The 22,537-nt window shown below is 37.0% G+C and overlaps 1 protein-coding gene across 1 annotated transcript in view; it reads left to right on the top strand.

Moving 5' to 3' along the window:
• Positions 1-22,537, top strand: part of CDKL5 (cyclin-dependent kinase-like 5) — a 65,847-nt gene that overhangs the window by 11,315 nt on the left and 31,995 nt on the right. Inside the window, 5 exon segments of the mRNA XM_009082607.1 lie at positions 10,857-10,902; positions 13,875-14,011; positions 16,631-16,751; positions 17,903-17,962; positions 22,351-22,441. Of these exon segments, the coding sequence (XP_009080855.1) occupies positions 10,857-10,902; positions 13,875-14,011; positions 16,631-16,751; positions 17,903-17,962; positions 22,351-22,441 (455 nt within the window).

Here is a 22,537-nt window from a genome sequence, read left to right as displayed (position 1 = left end):
TGTGCTTTCTCCTTGAATATGTTGGTGTGAAGGAAGATAATCTTTTACCACTTCTGAGCTATTAAAAAAGAAATGTGAAAATGAAAGATCTGTTTGGTTTTGATAGTTCTATTTCTACAGTAAACAGTAAGTCCAAGATTTTTCAATGGGTGAACATGCCTTTTCTGAACATATCTGGCTAGGAATCAAATTATGAGAGTATAGTTGATTCTTGCAAAGAACAAATATGTGGAAAGACAGAAGTGGAGGAAAAGTTAGGCCCAGGGATCTTTTGTCCATGGATTTGTTTAGGTTTCTTCCTCTTGATTTTTAGAGTAGGGTAGGTTAACAATTAACATTCTGCAAGGCCATAGTTTTTTGAAGAGGTAGCAATGGTTGACTATTCACACAGTACTACATGAATGAAAACTGTGTGAGGAGACTGATTCTTTTTATTTTTTCAATGAGGATTTTAACTGGATTTAGTGGAATTAATGATTTATTGGTTAACTTTTTTTAATATTACTAGTTGCACCCAGAGCAAAAAACCCAAACAACACACCCAGAATCATGTTATAATGAAACCAGGTCAGACATAGCACATTCAAACACAAATGTTAGTCAGCAAACTGCTGTTAGAACTATTGTTTACTCTCTGTACCACCAGAAGGCTTGCTACTATGTCAGTTCACAAAGGACAGAAGGCAGCCTTCTCTGAAAGAAGCTTTGTTTTCCATATCTGCATTTAGTTTAGACCACATACTGCAATGAGGCTCCAAGCTTACTTGTACAGTTTTAGTTTTTTGATTTTGGCAGTAATCTTAAATATTTTCTATCCACCAAACAGATCTGAAGTAACAGTACTGTTACTAAAAAGTGATGAGGAATTTTACTAGCTAAAAAGTTTGAAACCTTTACTCCACAAAGAATCCTAAAGCTTTTCCAATTGTTACTTCTTCTTTCACTTCTGTTTAAGTGAATCTTTATAGTGCCTTGGAACTGAGAGATCACTGTAACATACATTCTAAATCGATATTTTTCTTATGGCAGCCTCTCATGTTAAATCTTTGAGCTCTTGCTCAAGGATCTGGTCTGGAGCATTCTTCTGGAAGATAACATAAGGAAAGGAGGTACTTCCAGGGGCCTTCTTTGCAAGTTATTTAAAGCTTTATTGGTCTCAGGTAGTACCCTCAATTATATCAGGGAAAGCTCATAGCAAGGATATTTATAGCTTCATAAAGATACTCACCAGTGAAATATCTACTTTATTCCCTAACGTGCAGGTTAAAGAAGAAGGATGAACTTCAGAAATTCTGGTGTTGCTGCTAGCTATGCCAGATTGCTTTGTGGGATGTGAGAATTGACGCTGCGCCGTTACGTTGGCAATGGAGATGTTCTTACTTCAGTAGCACAGTTGGGAATACTTTATTTATGTTTCTAGCATATGAATTACAAATACAATCCAATGGACTGTGGTGATCTTAATGTATCAATGGAACTCAAGAATAGTCATCCAGAGAAGATACTATCTCTGAGGTTACTAGTCTTGATCAGTTTTCTAAAATGTACCTTAGAAACACATGCATGCATGTAAGTTTGTGTGCAAAAATAAAGCATGCAGACAGAAGGGCTGCAAAGTTAACTAACTTGGGTGGAATTAATCTCACCCACTGTTTCAGTGCTTAGGTCTTGCATAACCAATCTCCCTCGTTTATATAAGTTGAGAGAGTGCAACATCCAAAAAGTAATTCTTACCGTCTGGAAATTATTAAAATCAGTAACCTTCTGGCCAAATCTTGTCTCCTTCACCTGCTTTTACTAGCTGCAGGGAAAGCCTAAACAATGCACATTGAATATCTAATTCTTAGCTAGCTAAAGCTAAATGAGATCGACTGTACTTTAGGAAATATTCTGAGTTTTATGTAGATTTATTGAGTCTTTTTAAACACAGAATATACTTGCTCTCAGTTTAAATTTAGCTTTGGAGGTTGCCGGTTTTATTTTAGACCTGGAGAAGGGCTTGGGTTTCTGTTGCATGAACCAGTATTTCTAATGAAAGAATGCTACCTTTTCCCCTCAAATACTGTCTTGCTTATATACACTGTGATAAACTTACTTTTTTCCCCCATAATTTTCTAGACTTCTCAAATACAAAATTCATCATATAACACCATATGGATACCCACGCAGTTGTCACACAGCTGTCAGTTTGTAGTATTTGAGATGGCATAGCTAGTAACCTGTTGCCTTCATCCCCCGTGCATACCAGAACACTGGGAAATGAGACTCATCTGTGGTTTTAGTGGGTTTGCAGCTATTTCTGAATTCTCATCATGCCTCTGCTTTCAGTTAAATTGGGTTCCACTAAAAGTTTAGACATTAAGAGATTCATTTATTTGTTATGCTGATTTTAATGCTAGCTTCTGAGTCCAGGTGCCTTATCCCAGTTGTTTTTTCCAGTCTCTTTTCAGACTGCATTTGCATTCTTTTCTGAATCTTTTCAGCCTCAGTATTCCCTGGCCCTTAGCTCTTCATGCTGCGCTTTTTTATCCCCTCTCCCCACACAGTCTTCCCAGCATTTGTGACAGTAAACTTGGTAAGATCAAGATAGTTTTCCTTCCCCTTTTTCCGAGAAGTATTTGTCATATTTGGGCAAACTTTCACAGTGAACCTAAATTCTGCATGGTATTTTTTTCCTGCCTCAAAAGCACATGTGCGTGTGCAAGATCTAAAAGTGAGATGTGTTAGATAGTCTTATCAGTAGGGGCATTTTTTGTTAGAAGAGCTTTTTATAGTCTTCTTGGAACTTCTGTGATGTTTAGACTTTTTTCTCCTTATTGAAATATAAGAGAAAATATACTGATCTAGCCACAAGTCTTTGGATGCTGTAGAAACTGCCTGAAATAAGTCCGCAGACTTGCCTTCTCAATTTAGCTCCAAAGCTGAAATTTCATCTGTAGAAAAGCTATTTTTATGAAGACATAGCTGCCATTTCTTCTTCATCTGTTAGTAGTAACAGAAGTCTTCCTTGGGTGAAGATTCCTTTATTTCCTCATGTATGTTCTGCTTCTCAAGTTAGCTAAATTACCATGCAGCTTGTGTAGAGGCAGCCCTCCTGTTCCTCCTGCTCCTCCGACCTCTGCAACAGTGATCGCGAAAACTCCTATGTGTTTGAGGTATGAATCTTGCCTGCTGTCTTTTTTCTTAAGCAGTTTGGATTGAATTTGAATCCTTAATGCTATTCTATAAAGAAGAGAAAAATCTATAAAAGGAAAGCAGTTTTAAATGCTTGGCAGAGCGAAACGGCAGTTTTCTTAAGAGGCAAGAATTTCTTTCTCCTATCCAGGGAGTGCACTGTCTGTATAATTGCAGAGAATAAAAGCCTTTCTCTGCAAACCTGAATGTAGATGCTTTGAGAAGAAATGAAGGTGTGTCCACTGAAATACATATCAATATAGAGATTGGAAACAAACTTTTTAAAAAACAGATTAATTGAAAGGGAAATAGGAAAGAGCATTGATTTAGTATTCTGTGGGGTACCCACAGAATGGGTAGGGAAAATGAGGAGAACTATTCAATGGGTTGCAAAATAATGGAGTTCAAGATCATGAGTACATTGAGGGGAAAATGTTAAGAGGGTACAGACCTTGAACAGAGAGTATTCAAGGAACTGGTAGATAAGGAGCTCATGGGAGGCAGCTCTATAAGGCAAGGATAAGCTGGCAGTCCTTTAAGAGCAACATCCTCCAAACACAAGAATGGTCAATCTCAGTGCTTAGTAAAGCAACTAGACTTCTCAGGAGACTGACTTGGCTATGCAGAGAGTTCATGATGGAAGTCCAGTGCAAAAAAGCAACATGCAGGAGGCTGAAGCACACAGATGGCAAAGGAGGAATCTAGAAACATTGCTTGGGTGAATCCAGATGATGTTGGGAAAGCCAGAGCTCAACTGGATTTGTGACTTGCAAAGGCACCAAGAAGGACTTCTGTTGCTATTTTGGTAGTGAAAGGCTGAACAAGGAAAGCGTGGGCCTGTTGCTGAGAGGGGCAGGCAATTTAGTGGCAGCAGAGCCAGGTAAAGTCTTAGGTGCTCAGTGTCTTCTTTGCCTTCATTTTCACCAGCAGAGTCTCCCAGGTCTCTCTGCTTAGTGAAGATGTTGAAGAAGAAGAGGAATTACCAGTAGCGGGTGAGGATGGAGTTGGGAATTACTCAAGAAAGCCCATATGATTTATTGGAACCAGATGCTCAGCATCCAAAAGTACTGAGTCCTTGCAGCAGGACAGCTCTTGATTGTCTTTGAAAGGTTGTGGAGACTGGGGAAGGTACTTAATAAAGAGAGAAGGGACCTATAATTATTAAATTAAAAGGAGAAAAAAACCCACCCCACAGATTTTTACATATGATTGGAAATGTCAAATGTAATTTCCATGCATTTCCCATACATGCTTAAGCTGAATATATGCTTTGATTTGATTTTTCTCTTCATGTGCTGGTAGACCTGGAAAGGTGACATGATTAAGATACAAATTTAGATATGTATGTGTGCACTTGTACAAGTGTCTAAACTCCCACTATAGTCAATGAAAATCTAGTCAAGGAGTAGAGAGAATCACAGAAAAGCATTGGAGATGAAAGCCACACTGTAGTTGCCTAAGCAGAAGTCCTGAATGCTGATGGTGAGGCCTGGGATGCTATGCCTTACCTCTAGCTTCTGCTCTAGAGAGTTTTGCTTCTCTGCTAATCCCATGTGAGTGTTGTAGACACCTAGGGAATCATAAATGCTACTAGACACCTGTCTTTAGTCTACTGAATCCTGTCTTGAGTGACTGGTCAATTTAGAGTTCTTCCGCTCTGCTTCTTGTAGTAGAAGCTTGAGCACACAACTCGCAGGTGCCTGAATTTAGATGTCTTAATCTGAAACTGAATTCCACCTGAAGAGTTTCAGCCTCAGGAACCTGCTTGACAAGTTTGCCTTTGGTTCACAGTAGGTCTTGTTTTACAAATTAGAGAAAATGCCTGTCAGACTGTTGATAAGAAAAAAAAGACAAAAATTTAAAATGTGGAAGTACCAGATAAAAAATAAATTATATTCACTGCAGAAGTAAAGATTTCTAAACTAAAGCCTGAATTATGATAAACTTCACATGTTCAGCCAATCATGCTGAAACTATTTTCGCTGAAACTATTTTCACTGAAACTTGGGAAAACAACACTGAAAACTTTGGCACTGATGCATGTTTAAAAAAACAAACAAGCAAAACGAGTGTTTTCCATTAAGTTCTACCTACACTTGAATTACAAGGTGCCTGGGAAAGGAACATTGGATTAATAGTAACAAAAAATCAGGAAATACAATGTAATTATAAGTGTCTTTTTGGCCTCTGCATTTATGGAGTCAGCAATATCTTAAGGGAAGCTATAACGATAAAAGAGGTTGCCTTTCTATATTTTCCACTTTGTTACCACTTTATGCCAAGTGTCAAGATAATGCCATAAGAAGTAATTAAATAATGTTGGTATATTTGTCCAATGCAGAATTATGCTGTTTATAAACAGCTTTTCTCTTCACAATTTCCAGTGTTAACAGACCAAAATAAATCAAAAAGAACTGGAAGAAGACTGAGATTTGCAGCTAAAATTGCTATTATTGACATTCAGTATCATAAAAATTTTATAGACATTTACTGCATTTGATTTCTGTTTTACATCTATGGTTGGGATTAAGAATACTGTCAAATTGTAAAATTATATGGTTTAGTGCTACAATAGAATGAAATGAAGGACAGACTATTTTAAAATTGCTACTGTAGTACTAGTTTACCATAAAAAGCTAGAATAGCTACATTTATAGTATTTAAAAGCTGCTTTTAATTCCAGATCCTTTTCATTATTGTACAAATTCTTTGGGGATGCATATTTACTTTCTTGCTTGGAGAAAATTGTGAATAAATATGAAAAATCTGCTTGGATCAATGAAAGTTTCAGTGCTAAGCTCTATCATCAGCCTAGCAGTTAGTAGAAAATACTGAGTGGGTTCACTTCCTTCAAGTGTTCTTTTCAGGGTAGTATTTTAGGGTTGTAGCAGCGTGTAAATGCTAATGTTACGACATTGGGTTAAAGCAACTGTTAATTCCCAGAGTCTATGAAGAGCCAGCACGCAGTGTAATGTCAAAGAGGAGGCAGGGAGAATTTGCACAGAGCTAGCTTTGGTCTAGAGATGAGCACCCTAGGCTTCCTTGTGGGTCTAGGTAAGCTACTTCCTCCACTTAGGTAGAGAGAGAGTGTGAGACTGAGAGGGGAAGGGGGGGGAACCTTAACTTTAGTCCTGCTCTGAATCACTCTGTGTGCCCCTGCACATCTTAAATGAAAGTAGGAGGGACTAGCCTGTCAAACTTGTAGCTTAACGTTTCAGCCTTTCCGTATGTTTCTTTCCCCAGTGTAATAGCTGAGCTTTTATAGTTGTTCCCCTTGAAAATCTTCTAGTGTGTCTAGAGTGGTTTAAGCTTTCTCTATTCTTCCTTTTGTTCTTCCTCAACCAGGGGACAGTGCAGCCATGTTCATTAAAATGACATGTGAAGTGTAGAAATCTTTGTTCTGTTAAGAGTCTTCTCCTGCACTTTGATGGTTAGTAAATAACATTCTCGTTTCAAGAGATATAAACTTCATTTGTGGTGATTCATTCTAGATGCTTCTTCTCAAGTAAACTCTAGCATGTATGTGTTGGAAAGAGTCTAAGCAATTTTCCAATAAATAAAGGCATTGTGATAACTCAGACATACTGTTCTGTCATTATTTACCAAAGGTTCTGTCTCTTCCTAAAAATAAATAGGGCTTTTAGATTCAGAAGCACTTTCCTGAAAGTTCTTCTGTGCTAGGAGTCATATTTCATAGATAAACCAAGTGGGGGAGGGGTTACTTGAAAAATAAGAGAATTACAATTTTCTCAAGTGAGAAATATAAGATTAAAACAGAGAAGCACCTGTTGAAGCAATTTCCCCAAAGTATTTTAGGTGTAGAAGAATACACAGTGCTATGACTTATACTTCCTAATGTCAAACTGTTTGAAAAAAGAAATCTAATCCATCATCTTGTACATCTCTCTATTTCTACAGAGAGGCACTCCACTAGATTTTGAAAGTAAAACTGCCAGCACCTAATACTATAAATCCTGAGAAGACAGGAAGCTGTATTCCAGTCTGTTAGGGCTGTCCAAAGGTAGTAGTGTTTTAAGGCAGAATGGAAATGGAGTCAAGACAGTGTCAGGGTGATGACTTAAGGACTTGATTCACTTGCAGGTAACAATGCCTGTTACCCTCAGAATGTACATCACGGGGTAGCTTGGCCTACGTTTAAAGACTTTCATAATGACAAATGTTACATTTATGATACATTGATCAGTACTAACTAAAATGTTAATATTTTCTGTTCTTCTTTTGAGAGTAACTTTGAAAAATGAATTAACTGGGCGTTTTTAAAGGTTTCATTTTAAGCAACTCATGAAAAATGCTTTGCCATCTTTTAATGGTTTTCTGGGGTTTTGTTTTCTCGCTGCTGATTCCTTAATGGTCTGTGATTTTTGCTAGAAGATTACTGAAAGATCTAAGTACTGAAGTGTTGAACATAAGGCTTATGCAGGTCGAAGTCAAACTGTACTACTTTGTTTTGAAAAGACATTAGCCATAAGATACGTTTGACTGAATTTTGTTGACTTAATTTCTGTCTTCGGTGTGGCCGACTAAATTGTATGAATGTAATTATGGATCAGTGAGGCTCAAATCAGTTTCTTGCTGTCTTCTAAGCTATTTTATAACATGTAAATATTACCTATGAGTAGAGAATGCGATTGATATAACTTTTGCTAACAGAAGTTGAGCATGCATTTATCTTTGGGCCTTACAGCCTCAGAGTTGTACAGAGGGAAAGTATGAGGCAATCACAGAACATGCCCTATCATATCTTCATATGGCACTTCATATATCAGCTTAAAATCCTGATGTGATGTACTAGGTACTTCTTGAGCAGCACTGCCTGAATAAAGGCAGCAAAATGCTCCTTGTGTATGGGATGTGCTCAGTATTGACTATTGCTATGTCTACTTGTGTTTGCTGATTTAAACACTTGTTCTTTTGGTTGCTCAAAAAATCCATGCTTAAGAAATTCTTGTAATCATATAGGGTGAGGCAGTGAAATTATAGCTGAATGATGTAACTTTCTGAAGGATGAAATGTTGCCTATTTTTCAAGAATCTTCTTGTGTACCTATGCTTTGTGTCAGATTTTCCACAATATACAAAAAAAAAAGGGAAATAAGTCCTAACAGAAACCTTTGAAACAAAATGGGAACAAACATTTGAAGAGATTGTTTTTGTAACATGATATTTTCAAGAATAGGATATGTTTTCTCTTTCCAGAGAATAACGGTTGTAGTTCTAGACCTTGATTTATGCTGAGCAGCAACTTTGTCCTTGAATACTCCCATCATTAAAATCAAGGATCTTTCTAGAAAACAACAAAACATTACTTTACTGTTTTGGAAAAGCACTTCTGTCTTGTGTCATGTATACTTACATGTAATAAAAATGACATGTCATATGTATTATGTAGAGACAATGGAGAAATAGGGGACATCTGTCTTTTAAATGAGCTAAAATTAAATGCTTTTGAATTAGCAACACTTCTAGTTTGATACTGGTGACAGGAAACACCAGCTGCTACAGTCTTGTGAGAAAACCTGGGAGAGAAACCTCTGGGTGGTTAGGAGCAGAGCAGTGAGAACTGCATCTGTGGCTGAGTGGGCAGACAGTAAATCACATGTTTTCTCCAGAGGCAATTCCCACACATATTTTGAGGTAAAGGAAAGGACTCAGCCCTAGCATGAAGTGATTCCCATCTTTAGGACTGGAGATACCCTTTTCCCATAAACAGGTATCTCCTTCCTACTCTCTGTCACTATTTTTATATATAAAGCAAATAGAATCGAATTTTTGGCTTGGTTTTATTAAAAGGTATTAGCAGGTTTGTACACGAAGAAGAGGCATATTTTGCCCTAATTTAGAGACATGTAATCATGAAGCCTGAATAATCAGTTTGTGTCCATCTTTAACTTTTGCACAAAGTGTTTACAGTAATATCTGTTATTGTATACTTAATTGTAAAACAGTGTTTTTCTGTAGTTTTATAACATAGCATGTTTATAATATACGTGATCAGTAATCAGAGGTAATGCCAATGCTGAGAGGGATTTGACTTGTGTATTTGCAAATATAAAGTGAAATATTGAGGCCAGTACTTTTTATTAGAACATGATTATGAGATGCTTAGTAATAAATGTAGCTGAGTGGAGTGAAACTGCAGCTAAGTGAACTCAAATTTTCATTCTTTATGATATAAGCTAGTAGTAATAAGAAGTAGCAATCAGAAAGGATATTCTGTGTTCCATAAAGAACACAGAATATTTAGGATTATGTGTGTTTTTCCTTTGACATTCATTGAACTCTCAAACATTTATTCAAGTTGTAACAGGTAATCTCTCTAGATGATATATTTAATTGGATATGACAGTTTTCCATGCTAGGAGTTGGATAATGAGCTATTGTCTAAGGAGAGTTTCCACAATCAGACTGAACATGGTTTTCAGTACTGTTCTGTTTCACAGTACAGCCTTGAAAAAAACATTTTGAAATGCAAAAAAGGTATTTTAGTGAATGATAATTCTGTTTTGGAGAATTACAATTTGGCTGTTTTTCAAGGAGCAGAAAATCAGATTCACAAAAGAGATCAGATCTCCAAAAGGACTTTTAAGTAAAGGTTTAAGTAACAAAGTCTAAATTCGATCTGTAAAGAACCTTTCGTAATTCAGACTCCTGGGGGGAATATCACTGCTGAATTCCCTTATTGCTCAAAGCTCTGCTTTTCTTTATATCACCAATTCTGTTCATCTTCTCAGGGCTTAGCAATGGGGTGTCTGTTTGCTTTTCACCTTGGGCCTCTCAGTACTTGTTTGAAGCTTCAGGTCTGGCCTGCATCTGACCATGCTCTAGCATCCATCTCCTAATCCAGGAGGCATAGTTCTACCATCTCTGCTGCATTGGTCTGTATACAAAATGTGTTCCAATCTTACTCTGTATTACTTTATGTAAATGACAATTATGTATAATGGCTGATTGCATTGCACTCTACATATGCTGCTGATCTGCAATATCAGCAGCATGTAGGAGACTGAGCTCTTGGTGTTTCCTTCCCCTAAGGGAGGATATTCTAAATACAGCTGATAAATTTGAGACAAATATTCTGGAATGCCCTCTTTTTAAAACTTGCATTTCTCTAAAATTTGGTGAAAACTAGACTTCTAACTCAAAATGAGCTACTTCCCTAATACCATGTTCTTTCTGGATATGTGACCTTTGAAGCTCAAAAACTTTAGGCAACCAAAATTACAGGTCTTATCATAAGCCTTAGCTGCATGCTAGTACATTATTTTCATTTCACCTCATAAAGATAAGCACCCACTCTTATAATTTGGTCAGATAAAAGATGACTTTCAGAATAACTAAGAAATAAGAATCACAGGGAAAATTCTTCAGGAAATTTAATTGATATGTTGTACAGGGTATTTAAATATAATTTTTGGGGACATTTAACTTTGTCGCTTTTATACTGGTGTTCCTATTTGTGACATATCTGCTGTATGTGGGTTTGTATTGCATTTGGCCTGATCATTGAGGTATTTATCAGATTTGTAATTAGGTTTTTTTGCAATTGTGAAATTTCTCTGGATGCTTTTTTTTTTCTTTCTCTGATGTTCAGGAGGAGAAAAAGGCCAGAGAAAACACGCAGCAGATCTTGCTCATTTCCTTCTCTTTGTGTTTGTTTTGCAGGAGACACATGAAATTGTGGCTATCAAGAAATTCAAAGACAGTGAAGGTAACCTTTTCTGCTGTGTAATCTTTCATGTCAGTAACTGCTGTTAATATCTCTCCAGTTAAAATAAGAAGTCTCATATATCAAGACATGACTTTAAAATGATGATGATTTATTAGCTGTGTGAATATTCAAGGCACTTGATCCTTCATACCTGCCTGTGGACTGCATTATACACTCTAACTAGATAACTTCCTTTCTTTCTTGGTGCATCTGTCTTAATATGGGTGAGAGTGTGGCGCCATGCACAGTATTAGGATCTGCCATTTGGAGACTGGATGTGATCAGAAGATATAAAAAGCTCCTCTTGTAGTAGTGGCTTGCAGAGTCTTTGGGCTTTATCACCCTTCATCTGTCAGTGGGGATCTAAATGTTAGGGCAACTCAAAGCGGTAAATGGAGGAGACTGAGAGAAGCCATTGAGAAGTTCATCCAAAGATGAATCAGGGAGCTCTCAGGGCTCCATGGAGGGAGCTGCATGGTGAGGCATCAGCTACATCCTCATTGCAACAGGCTCCACTCCCCTCAAGAAACTTGCTCTTTGCCCCCTCAAAACAGACTCTGTGTACTCTGCACTGTTGCTGAGAAGGGAGGAAGAGCCAACTTTTGCAAAGTTTACTGTTGCTGGCAAAGTGGGTGGTGGAAGACAGGACACATGGAAATTATTCCCAGTGCTGCACATACCCATTCCTTACCCAACAACAATAAACTCTAAGAACTGTGCAAACCAAAGCTGGCTCTTCTTGGGGGAACAGTGAATCACCATATCCTATTCTAGGCAAAACTGGCAGTCAGCCATGAGAGCAGCTATCTACCTTGTGTACGCCAGAAGTTAGCCCAGATCCCTAATGGCCTAGCACAAACAGAAGGAGAAGACAAGTATGCTGTAATAAGAGGAGTCATCCTGATGCGATGGACCCGTGGTTTGCAGTGTATCCAGGTTTTAGCTGAAAGCTAGCAATGTTGTTTAAAGAAACTTTATTTTAGCAAACTTTCCTCTATTGTTACAGGATTGCTGGTGGCCACAGAGGTGTTGTTGGTTACAAGCATTACTAATTTTCAGTTAGTTAGACACAGCAAAGTCTGATTTGTGTCTTATTTTGTGGAGTGCAAACTCTGCTTTGCAGCTCATTTTCCTAGACACTTGATGAGTATATTTGATGAATGTTTTAGATCTGGTATTCAGAAGTCAATTTTAAATTCCTGTTAAAGGGTGTAGAAGATAGTTTAATTGTGGTAACCATTTTGACCAAGTCATGAGAGTACTTCAGAATTGCTTTTTGGGACTTGCTATGGCTATTCAGTACAGATCCTAGGCAATATATTTCAGTGTTAAACTGTAAGCAGGATTATTGTATTATCCTGTCTACCAAAAAATGGAGTGAAAAACACTGCCATTAGGTCTGATTTTCCAAGAGTATTGCATTATATCAGTTTACATGACTGCTTTTCAGAGTTGCAGATAGTTGTTTACGAGTTTCTGGAATATGACAGAAGTTCTTTTGATGGATTTGATTCAGCCCATTTCACATCTGTCTTGTTAATGTGGTAGTTCATTAGAAATTTGAATATACTGTAATTGATTCTATTGACATTTTTGTTTCACTGAATTTTTGCCGTTGTTTGACATGTTAATAATGCTCAATGCGCTGGAAAGAGTCTGTCTCGTTATAGATGAGATTATGCAATCAGTCTGATGCAAGCCAACATCAAGCACTCAGTTTTAAAATGAAAAGATTAAGATTGCTCTAAATTATATATCTTTAAATCAAAACAATTGTGATTATAGTATTTTGTTTTCCTCTTCCCTCCTGCTACACTTCAATTTTTTTCCCGTCTCTTTTCTGATGATGATTAATGCGTTTGCATGACCTGTGCTATTCTCTCTCCCCTGCAAACCTGTTTTTGCCTTTTGCCTTGGAGAAACAATTTCTCTTCCTTGTTTCTTCTTCCTCTGACTGGTTTTGTGGTACATGACCTGCAAATGTGATTTAGCTCTGAATTAATGCAAACATATCCCATTTAATCTCTCTCTGTATTGGATAACAGTTCTGAGAGATTAAGCACTCTGTTTCTGTGTGCATGAGCAAATTTACTGAATTAATGGTTTTCATTTTAGTAAATGAAAAATGAAACCCGATATAACCTGGGTTACTTGACATTTCATTGGTAGTAGCCTTTGGAACTCAGTGAGTTCAGTGCCCCTCGGTGATAAGCACTGTGTGACGCTTTAGTAAAACACTGCTCCTTTCTTGAACACCTTTCAGACAATTAAGTTGTCACATCACTTAAATTAAAATTAAATTAAATTGTCAAAACAGTTAAATTTCTCGACTCTGAATTAGATTCAAGGCTTTGTTGCATCAATACTTACTCTAGTGCCTTCTGTGGCTGCTGCACTGGTCTGGCACTGCTGAATTTCCATCAAAAGCCTTTTGGGGAACTTACAGGGTTTACAAATCTGTGCTTCAGTCTTAGAGTTTGTCATGGCTTCTGGAGAACAAAATTATTTTAGAATCAAATACATTCCTTTGACATTGTTCAAGTATGTGCTTTGTTTTCTTCTGAGGATGTACTGACCTTCCCAGTGTTTCGTACGTGTGACATGTATTTGTGGGGTGGAGGATGTATATACACACACATGCATATTTATTTTGAAGCATATTAGTTCTCTTCATAAGGAAAAACAACAATGCAAATTATTTGTTCCTTATGAATTTTTATGCCACAGAAAATCTAAGTGGGATGGGAAATCTGTGAGTGTTGTATAGTAAGCACAGTCACCAGTCATCTCTCTTCCAGTGCAGAAGCAATGCAGGCAGCAGAGTCCACAATGAAAAATAAGCCTTTTTCTCTGTACTAGCTAGGAACAGAGAATTTTCCAAGGGGTGCAAGATAAAGATTCATAACAATTGTTACTTGGGGGGTCTGTGTGTTTTTTAATAGGCTTACTCTTACTTTTACTTTGCATTCTAGAAAATGAAGAAGTCAAAGAAACCACTTTACGAGAGCTTAAAATGCTTCGCACTTTGAAACAGGAGAACATAGTGGAATTGAAAGAAGCCTTCAGAAGAAGAGGAAAATTATACTTAGTTTTTGAATATGTGGAAAAAGTGAGTTGAGTTTGTGGTATCCTTGCCACAGTTAAATCATCAGAAAATGTCTTTAAAATTGCTTTTATTAAAAAAAAATTAAGATATTCTATTTATAAAGAGAAGCAGCAGAAACTTTAATACAATCTGAGTAGTAATTAGACATCTGTTGTGAGAAAGCAGCACTGATAACTTTACTACTGTTTTTAACTCTTGTGTTGTTTGTTTTTAAATTCTTCCATATATGAATGCAAACATGTACAAATTATGTAGACTGGAATACATACAATTTGAAGAAAAATTTCCATCTGAACTCTTTAATCCAGTTTAGTTTTAAAGCTGGATAACTGTCCCGTGTTATGTTGTGTAATGAATCTTGACGTAGTCTTTCAAAACAAGATCATAGACTTTTGACCTTGGAATCTCTTTCAACTTTCTCCATCCTTCCCTGTTAAAAATAGGATTTGTTTGTATATTTCTGTAACAAGGCCACTATCAATAGTCGCTTAGAGGGATTTGGCAGAGATCACTGTCATTATCTCCAATCCTGACCTCATTTTGAAACTATGCCAAAATTTCCTTACATTGGCCTACTACTGCCAAGCATCCTGGTCTATTTCCAGGGAGAAACAACCTAGAACAGATTGGTCTTTTGTTATTTTTGCAACTTTCATAATGAAGGTGAACCTTCCCTCTGAATTATAACCGTTTGGTCTTTCTTCATGGAAATAATCAGATGGTGTTCAGATACACAGAGTAAAACTAAATGCAAGCTTAAATATGCATATCTCTGTAACATTCCTGTGATATCATTCCCGTGATTGAATGTTGCATCTAGCTGAGTGCTCGTCCCCTTCAATCAATTCTCACATCTAAAAATTTCTCACCCTAAATGCTGCATCTCCTTTACCTCAGTTAGCAATTTTTTTGTCGTATAACTTCATTGCATAATGTGAGGTGACCTATATTAGCCCACAGTTTGGCAGAAATCAGTTTTGGTTTTCACCAGCAGATCAGCAACTTCTAATGTGGTGGTTCTTAATTAGATCTAACATCCAAAGCTTGACTTGTTCCACCCATGTTCCTTGTAATTGTTCCAGCACATGCAATGTCTTTGATCCCACATTAACTTAACACATATTAAACTTTCCATTGTAGTAGACTTGGCTAAGCTCTCTGTAGTAGTGGATTGGAAAAGTAGCATAAGTAAAAGACAATTAATTGCCCTGATAAGGAGTATACTTCAAAAATGGTTAATATTGGTAAAAACAGCAGGCTGCAATCTCTTAACATTTTTTGCATCAGAATAAAATAATTTTATTTTGAATTTAAAGATAGACATTATGTATAGTTTGTGCCTAATGTCATTTCTGTGTTAATGGTCACCTTCTCTTCAGTTAAACTTCAGTCCATGAATGTTTCTCATTTTCAAATATGTTAAGTAGTATCCACCATCTTTTCTTTGAAGACCAGGATGATTTCTGTATTTTTGATATATATATTTTTGGTGTATGTAGTAGGCTAATTTTCTGTTTAACTGGTGATGAGTGCTTTGTGTCCTTTAGGGAATCTTTGCTCTGCAGTACTGAAATCCAGATTACTGAAATTCACAGTTAGTCTAATCTCCTTTTTTCATCATCCCCTTAGTTAATGTCTTCATATAGGATTATGTCTTGCTATGTTGAGGCTGTTATTTTGTTTTGTATTTGTAACACTAACTTCTTGACATACTTATCCATTTCCACAGCTTTCTGTGTGGACTAGGGTCTAACATCAGTATGGTTCCTTAACAGAAAATTCCTTTTCTCAGACCTGAAGTGTATTTCTAAGAAAACTTACGCTCAAGCACATAAGCTTCAGTATTTACTCACAGATCACAATTGTCCTTCTAATTGTGCTAAATAAGAGACATTTGCTAACATAATAGAAACCTAAGTGTTCTTTCTCAAAGAGGTAACTTACTAGTATAAACAATAAGTTTATTTTCTTTCCCAGGTATGTCCATAAAACAGTTCATGTGGCCTTAGTTACTGTAGTGCCGATATGTCTGAGATCACTATAGCTGATATATAGCTAAAGGATATTCCCTAGGTTACTATTTATGCCCCATGAGGCATTTTTATACTGTTACTTCATTTGCACTAACAGGATTGTGTTGGTTTATAGCCATTCATATATATATATACAGATATAGTTTGTGATTAATCATGGCACTGCAATGTCAAAGAGGCAGAATTAACTTAATAATGAGGAAAAGAGTAGGTTGCATATTTACAAAATGCTGTGCCTTGCTAAACTTTTCATATAGCCACGCTGACCTGGTGTTTCTGTTTAAGTGACATTTTGTGACTGAATGATTTTTTAGGTGTTCTAGGATAAGTGGGTTGATGACAGTCTTTTAAGGGCTTGTGGCATATTTGTGGTTTACCTTTAAGGATTATTGTCTTCACAAGTGTTTTCTCTAGAATGAAAATAGCTAGGAGTATGTTTATGATTAAAATACTTCTCGAATGTTAAACTACTGATTTTCCATAGCCAGGCTCAGTAGCCTAAGTATGTTGCTTCAGAAAACTGAAATCATATTGTCTTCCAGCAACTACAGGATAGCTCTTTAAAATAATGTGTCTTTTAAACATTTAGAATATGCTTGAATTGCTAGAAGAAATGCCAAATGGAGTTCCACCAGAAAAAGTGAAAAGCTATATCTACCAGCTTATTAAAGCAATTCATTGGTGCCATAAGAATGATATTGTTCATAGAGGTAAGTGCATAGCTCTCCACATGGAAATAAGCACTATGTACAGGGAAAGATGTTACAGCTTGAAGGAATTTGCACTTAGCATAAATATATGCAATTGCTTTATATCACTGAAAAAAAAATTGTGAATTTGGCTGAGTGTTAAGTCTGCTGCATGACTTCAGATCATTGTAAAACTAAATTCATCTATATAGAGCTTGTTGTCCACTGTCTTTGGGTCATGATACCAAGATTGCATCATGTGCACTGCAAAGTGAAATTGCAGTACAGACATTGTCTAAGAAAAAGTAATTTTAAAAAGACATTTCATGGTGCTCAGTCATTTCAATTTTGAATATTAGGAGAAAAATGACCCAAAACTTAACACTTGGTCCCCTATGTTTTACTTCTTAAGCCAGTTCCTCACAGCTCCCCTGACTTTCAGCTCTGTATATTTACTTTCTCCCTAAGCTTCAAGCACTTAGAGTACATATCTTGATATATGACTTTATCTAGTTTAATGTATTTTATCCTGACTCAACAGAATTGTATTTTGCTTTGTGATTGTGTAAAAGTAACATTTCTAGTTAATGTTTCCAATAAATTAATAAATTCTAATAAATTCTCACACAATATGCTTTTTATATTTAAGACTGATCAAACATAAGGACGGGAGTCTGAAAATATTTTGTAAAATATAGTTTGAAAAATATACCATGTATATAGGAATGAAAAAAGGGCTTAAAACAAGGCATTTTTTGTAAACAAATTGCTAGAGATGATCAGGATGGTCATTATAACTGAAAATAATGAGCACAACACACAAAATTTTATTAGTTAACAGGGTAATTAAATATCAGTTTTTCTATTATTTTGCAATATGCAATATTATACATATTGGTTTGCTGCCCAGGAATATCTGTAAGCACATTTTATCTTCCAATATTTTGTTGGGAAACACTTTAAAAGACTTCAAAAGGCAGAAAATTAATTCTGCCTGTTCACAAACTGAATTGCTGGAAGCTGTTTCAGCAGTTGCTCTTGTAATGCTTCATTTATGATTGCATGAATATCTCTAAATACGTTATAATGAAATAATATTTGTTGACAAAGTTCAAAATTAACGAGAAGTTAATAGTTGTTTGTTTTTTTTTTCACCCACTCTGATAATTCAGATATCAAGCCAGAGAATCTTTTAATAAGCCACAATGATGTTCTGAAGTTGTGTGACTTTGGTAAGTTCAATAAATACCTGCTGCTTACCTTTTGAAAGAAAATCTCATGCCATGGAATTTTGCCCTCTTCTCTAAGAGTGTTTAGTGTTTAAAAGCCTTTTAGCCAGCAGAACTGATTACTGCTTCAGGTTTGGGGCTAGTATTTTAATTTGAAAGGTCTCTGGGCTCAATTTGCATACCCTGTGAAATACCTGTATTAACATGTCAATAGGAATACTGCATATTTGACAAGGTGTTTGCCAGTGATACTGCTGATACCCAGCTGAGAACAGTTCAGAGGATAAGATGAGGAGGCTGGCAAATCTGTAGGTTTATCTGGCTTGTGTGTTAAAAGATGACTCTCATTTAGTAAAGACACAGTAAACTTCAACTTTTCATTTATGTTTAGAACTACTGGCTTTTGTGGACTGCTATGTGTGTATAGGTCAACTTTTTTATTACCTTCATTAAGGAAATGCATGTCCATATAAGATTAATGACTGAATGGCTGGAGGTTAGAGTCAGAGCTGTACATGTTATGTTAACTCTGATGTTTCCTGACCTACCAATTCCTGTTTAATGTCAGCTTTGAAGAATCCTCACCTGAGTACAAGGCAAACTGCCCATGTGAGTAATCCCCAGAAGACAACAGGGTGGAGTGTACACTGTTCCAACAATCTGTATTTTTATTCTAAATGCTGCATAAACACGGTATAAAATATTGTTCCCTCTAAAAAGCTGACAGTTTGGCTTGGCAAATAAAAGCCAATTCCATAGTGCTACCTCAAGGGCACTATTCAGTGAGACAGTTTGAAAGCAATTTCAAACCTCTGCAATTTTGAACGAAAAGAACTGCTAACAAAATAGATTGAAAGAGTTTTCTAGGAACACAAAAAAAGGTGTTTGTTACTTGCAGTGCTGCTTATTTCTTTTAATTCTAAAGGCATTTTTGCTTAAGCATTCAGAAACAATAAATGTTCTATGAAAAAACCTTGGAAGTTTTGGTCCATATGAGTTCTTTGAATTCAGGGCCATTTATTCAGCAGTGTAAAGAACTGCACAGCTCTGACACAACACCAGGGCACTGTTTTGTCAGTGCCTTTGCCTTCTGGGTATCCACAGCCCTCCTGTCTGCACCACTCTCCTGCTCTCCCCTGGCAGCTCTGTGCCCAGGCTGCCCTGGCACCAGAGCCTAGAGCTGCTGGGGCAGGATTTTTCCCTTACCCTACACAGATTATCGGGTTCTTGCCCCTGCCAAGCAAACCCCACTGAAGTTGGCAGGGTCAGGCCTCTCCAGGGAGTGAAGGCTTGTGTAGTGTACACCTTGCTCTCTCACCACTGCTTCACCCCTGTCAGCTTTAGGTGGTTAGGGGACCAAATTGCTGCCTTGTGCAGAGCTTAACAACCAAGAACTGGGCGGTGCCTATCCCTGAACAATGCACACTCCAATCTGGGCTAACAACATCACAAGCAGGAACAGACAGTGGGAGCATGAGTGGGTCCTGATGGGAACCATTCACCCCACACATCCTTCCCTGGCCACAGAGAAGAGCCTTCCCTGGCCCTTGCCCTCCCTCCTTCTTTTTTTTTTTTTGGAGTGGGAATGTCCCTCCTTGAAAGTAACACCATTAGAGCTGTCAAGCCAACAAATCTTTCCATGTGAACTTGTGTCAACATCCTCTGTGCAGCAATATTGCAGGAAATTAAATGGTACGATCATGTTTTGGACGTCAGTTTTTGCACTAGTTATAGATGTGGATTCTGCTGGCAGTGATGTTCTGTGTGATCTGTTGACTTGTCACACTATGCTCCAGCCACATTCTCTTTTTGCTGTTGGAAAAGACATGCAATCACAACATACTCATGGTAATCGGCACAGTCTCAAGGAAGGCAAACTAAGTATGGGAATTTCTGTTGTTCTTAATGTTCATGTGGGTTAGTTTTAATTTGAATCAAGCTTTCAGATTTTGTTGAATTTAAAATTGTGAGCAACTCTTATAATATGGGGTCAGTTGAAATTTTTTAGCCTTATTGCTAATTGACATTATTGCTAGTAACTTAAGTTATTCCTGTAAAATGCATGTCAGAATGGTGTTAGCTACAAGTGTTTCCTGAACATCCACAGATCAGGATGTAAGAATTTGTCTTTTAACATGGTTTAACATATGCTGATTACCTAACTTAATTCAGTTTGGAACAATGGTACTTGTCACGTACAGTGTCACGTTCTTCATATGATTACAAATGCAAAGAAAAGGACTGTGCACCCATTTCCAATAGCCCAGTGGGCAAAACAGTTTGAAGAGAAAAGTTCAAAAATTTTTAAGAAGAATAATCCTTGTGCCATGTGTTCTGTACATACCGTGCTAGATAAAATTGAGATTGAATGTGGTGCTTGCCTGGACACATGTTGTGTGGGTGTCATTTCTACCAATAGAAGCGGAAAAAGGGAACAGTACAAAATGCCGATTACAGCAGATGCATCTGACTGTTGGAAATAATTAGGTTTTCTGACTAGTGTGTTTGCTGTTTCAACACCAGGGCTTCAAAATTACTTGTTTTAGCAATCTCTTAATCTCTGTATGATGTGTAAGCAAGGAAATTGTGAAACACGGGACTGGAAAAGACCTCAAGAAATCCTCTAGTTCTTCCACCTACTCAAAGAAAGGATTAAGAATGTCTGTGTCATTCTTGACAGGTGTTTGCTTAGCTTATTCTTAAAATTCTGAATAATAGAGGTTCCCTAGTGTTCCTAAGCATCTATTAAAGTACTTACATGTCATTAACGTTAGAATGCTTTGCCTTATGTCTAACTTAAATGTGCCTTTCTCTGTAAGAAACTGACAATGTCCTCCTTTTCTCCTTCTACTTTTTCCCTTGACATCTCTCCTATCATGTTCTGAGTTGTTTGAAGTCCTTTCTTGAGATTTCTGATTTTACTTGTTCTTTCTTCTTGCATTATGATGCATTTGCAAACACTATTGTTTTCATAGTTGCTCTTCACCCAAATCACTCTCTGTCTTCATCTTCTAATCTAGCACATCTCACTGTTTAGAGTTTGGTTTAATCTTCTCCCTAGTTTCCTTCTCTTGTTTTTATATTCCTGATGCCTCAGCACAATTTGGAGGAAGGAACAATAAGCAAACTCCATCACAACAAAAACCAAACTAATTGCTCCCTTAGAGAGGTATTATGCTTTCCTGAATTGTTAGTTCTGTCCATCATCTTTCTGCATGGTGTCATAGAGTCAAGGCAGTAGCAGATCTATAAAATGGGGTCTTACATCACCCAGCAATATTGTCATTAACAAATTTATAATTGTTTTCTCTAATCACTAGTCTAATAATCATAATCTGCATCCAAATTGTTTCTTCAACTTGAAGTAAATTCGTGTTCCATGGGGTTGAGCAGGTCTGGGCCTCTTTACACTAAGATGCCAGATGAGATATACTTTCAGAATACTAAAATAAAAGTAAAAAAAATTTAGAACTTTACAAACATAATTGTGTGGGGAAGGTAACTTTGGCAGCTTCTGCAAAACAATTTGGGTGTAAGGAAGGATGACTATTGCATTTAAGTAGCACTTACTGATTCAGAAAATAAAGTTATGACATATATCTGCAAGACCTTGGAATTTTTATTCTTTCTTCATTGGTCATGCAATAATGGAAAGACAGTGATTTCACTGAAGTGAATTTCCAGCTGGGTTTTAATGCCACATCTCAGTAAGAAAGCACTTTGAAAACGCTGCTTCTGCATTTCGATCCCAAAAACTTGTCTTAATTTGAGCTCTAGTAAGGAGCCTACACATGTGGAGTCTTGCTGCTGAGATCTGTCTGTCCTGTCTCACCTTATTACTTATTTCTTTGAAAACAGTAAGACTCTTGATGCTTTTCAAAAACAGTGCCAGCATCTGCCCTAGAGTACTTCTACATGAAGAATCCAGTAACAACTTTACTGTGGTGCTCGGCTGAATTTTTGTAAATGGAGGAAAACGAAAACAAAAGTCTAATTTATTCCTACATCTGGATTTGCCAGTATATGCACTCTTTTCTCAGCTGGTGGTCATAATTATTGTGCCTGAGGACAGTAGTGAAGTTTTGGTACAATTGCAAGCAAGTATACTTTTATCAATCTGTTTTGATTATGCAAAGCACCGACAACAGGAAAACCCAGTAGACTTGTGAGGAGAGTACACAAATAAAGCAGACATGCTGACTTTCACTGTTGTATCAAGAAGAGATTGTGTTTCAGTAGACAAGCAGTTGTTGGAGACATCATTTTGCAGCAGGGGTTGTAAACAATTTGCTTCTACATGAATACGTGTGACCTCTTACTGCCAGAATCAGTGGTGATATGCATATTGTATTTAAAATAGATTATAATGTTTCACACTGTTTCTTTGACAGGCTTTGCTCGTAATCTCTCTGAAGGAAGCAATGCTAACTATACGGAATATGTGGCTACCAGATGGTACCGCTCACCTGAACTCTTGCTTGGGTAAGTACAGTTTGTAGAACTGCCATGATACATCTTGACTGATTCTTTACATTTCTTTCAAGCAGCTTCTGCAAGCTTTACCTGTGGAGAACTGAT

The sequence above is a fragment of the Acanthisitta chloris genome, unplaced genomic scaffold (genome assembly GCF_000695815.1).
Source record: "Acanthisitta chloris isolate BGI_N310 unplaced genomic scaffold, ASM69581v1 scaffold21929, whole genome shotgun sequence".
Taxonomy (NCBI): Eukaryota; Metazoa; Chordata; class Aves; order Passeriformes; family Acanthisittidae; genus Acanthisitta; species Acanthisitta chloris.
Note: the sequence above shows the minus strand (reverse complement) of the source record. Positions and strands in the feature narration are given on the sequence as shown.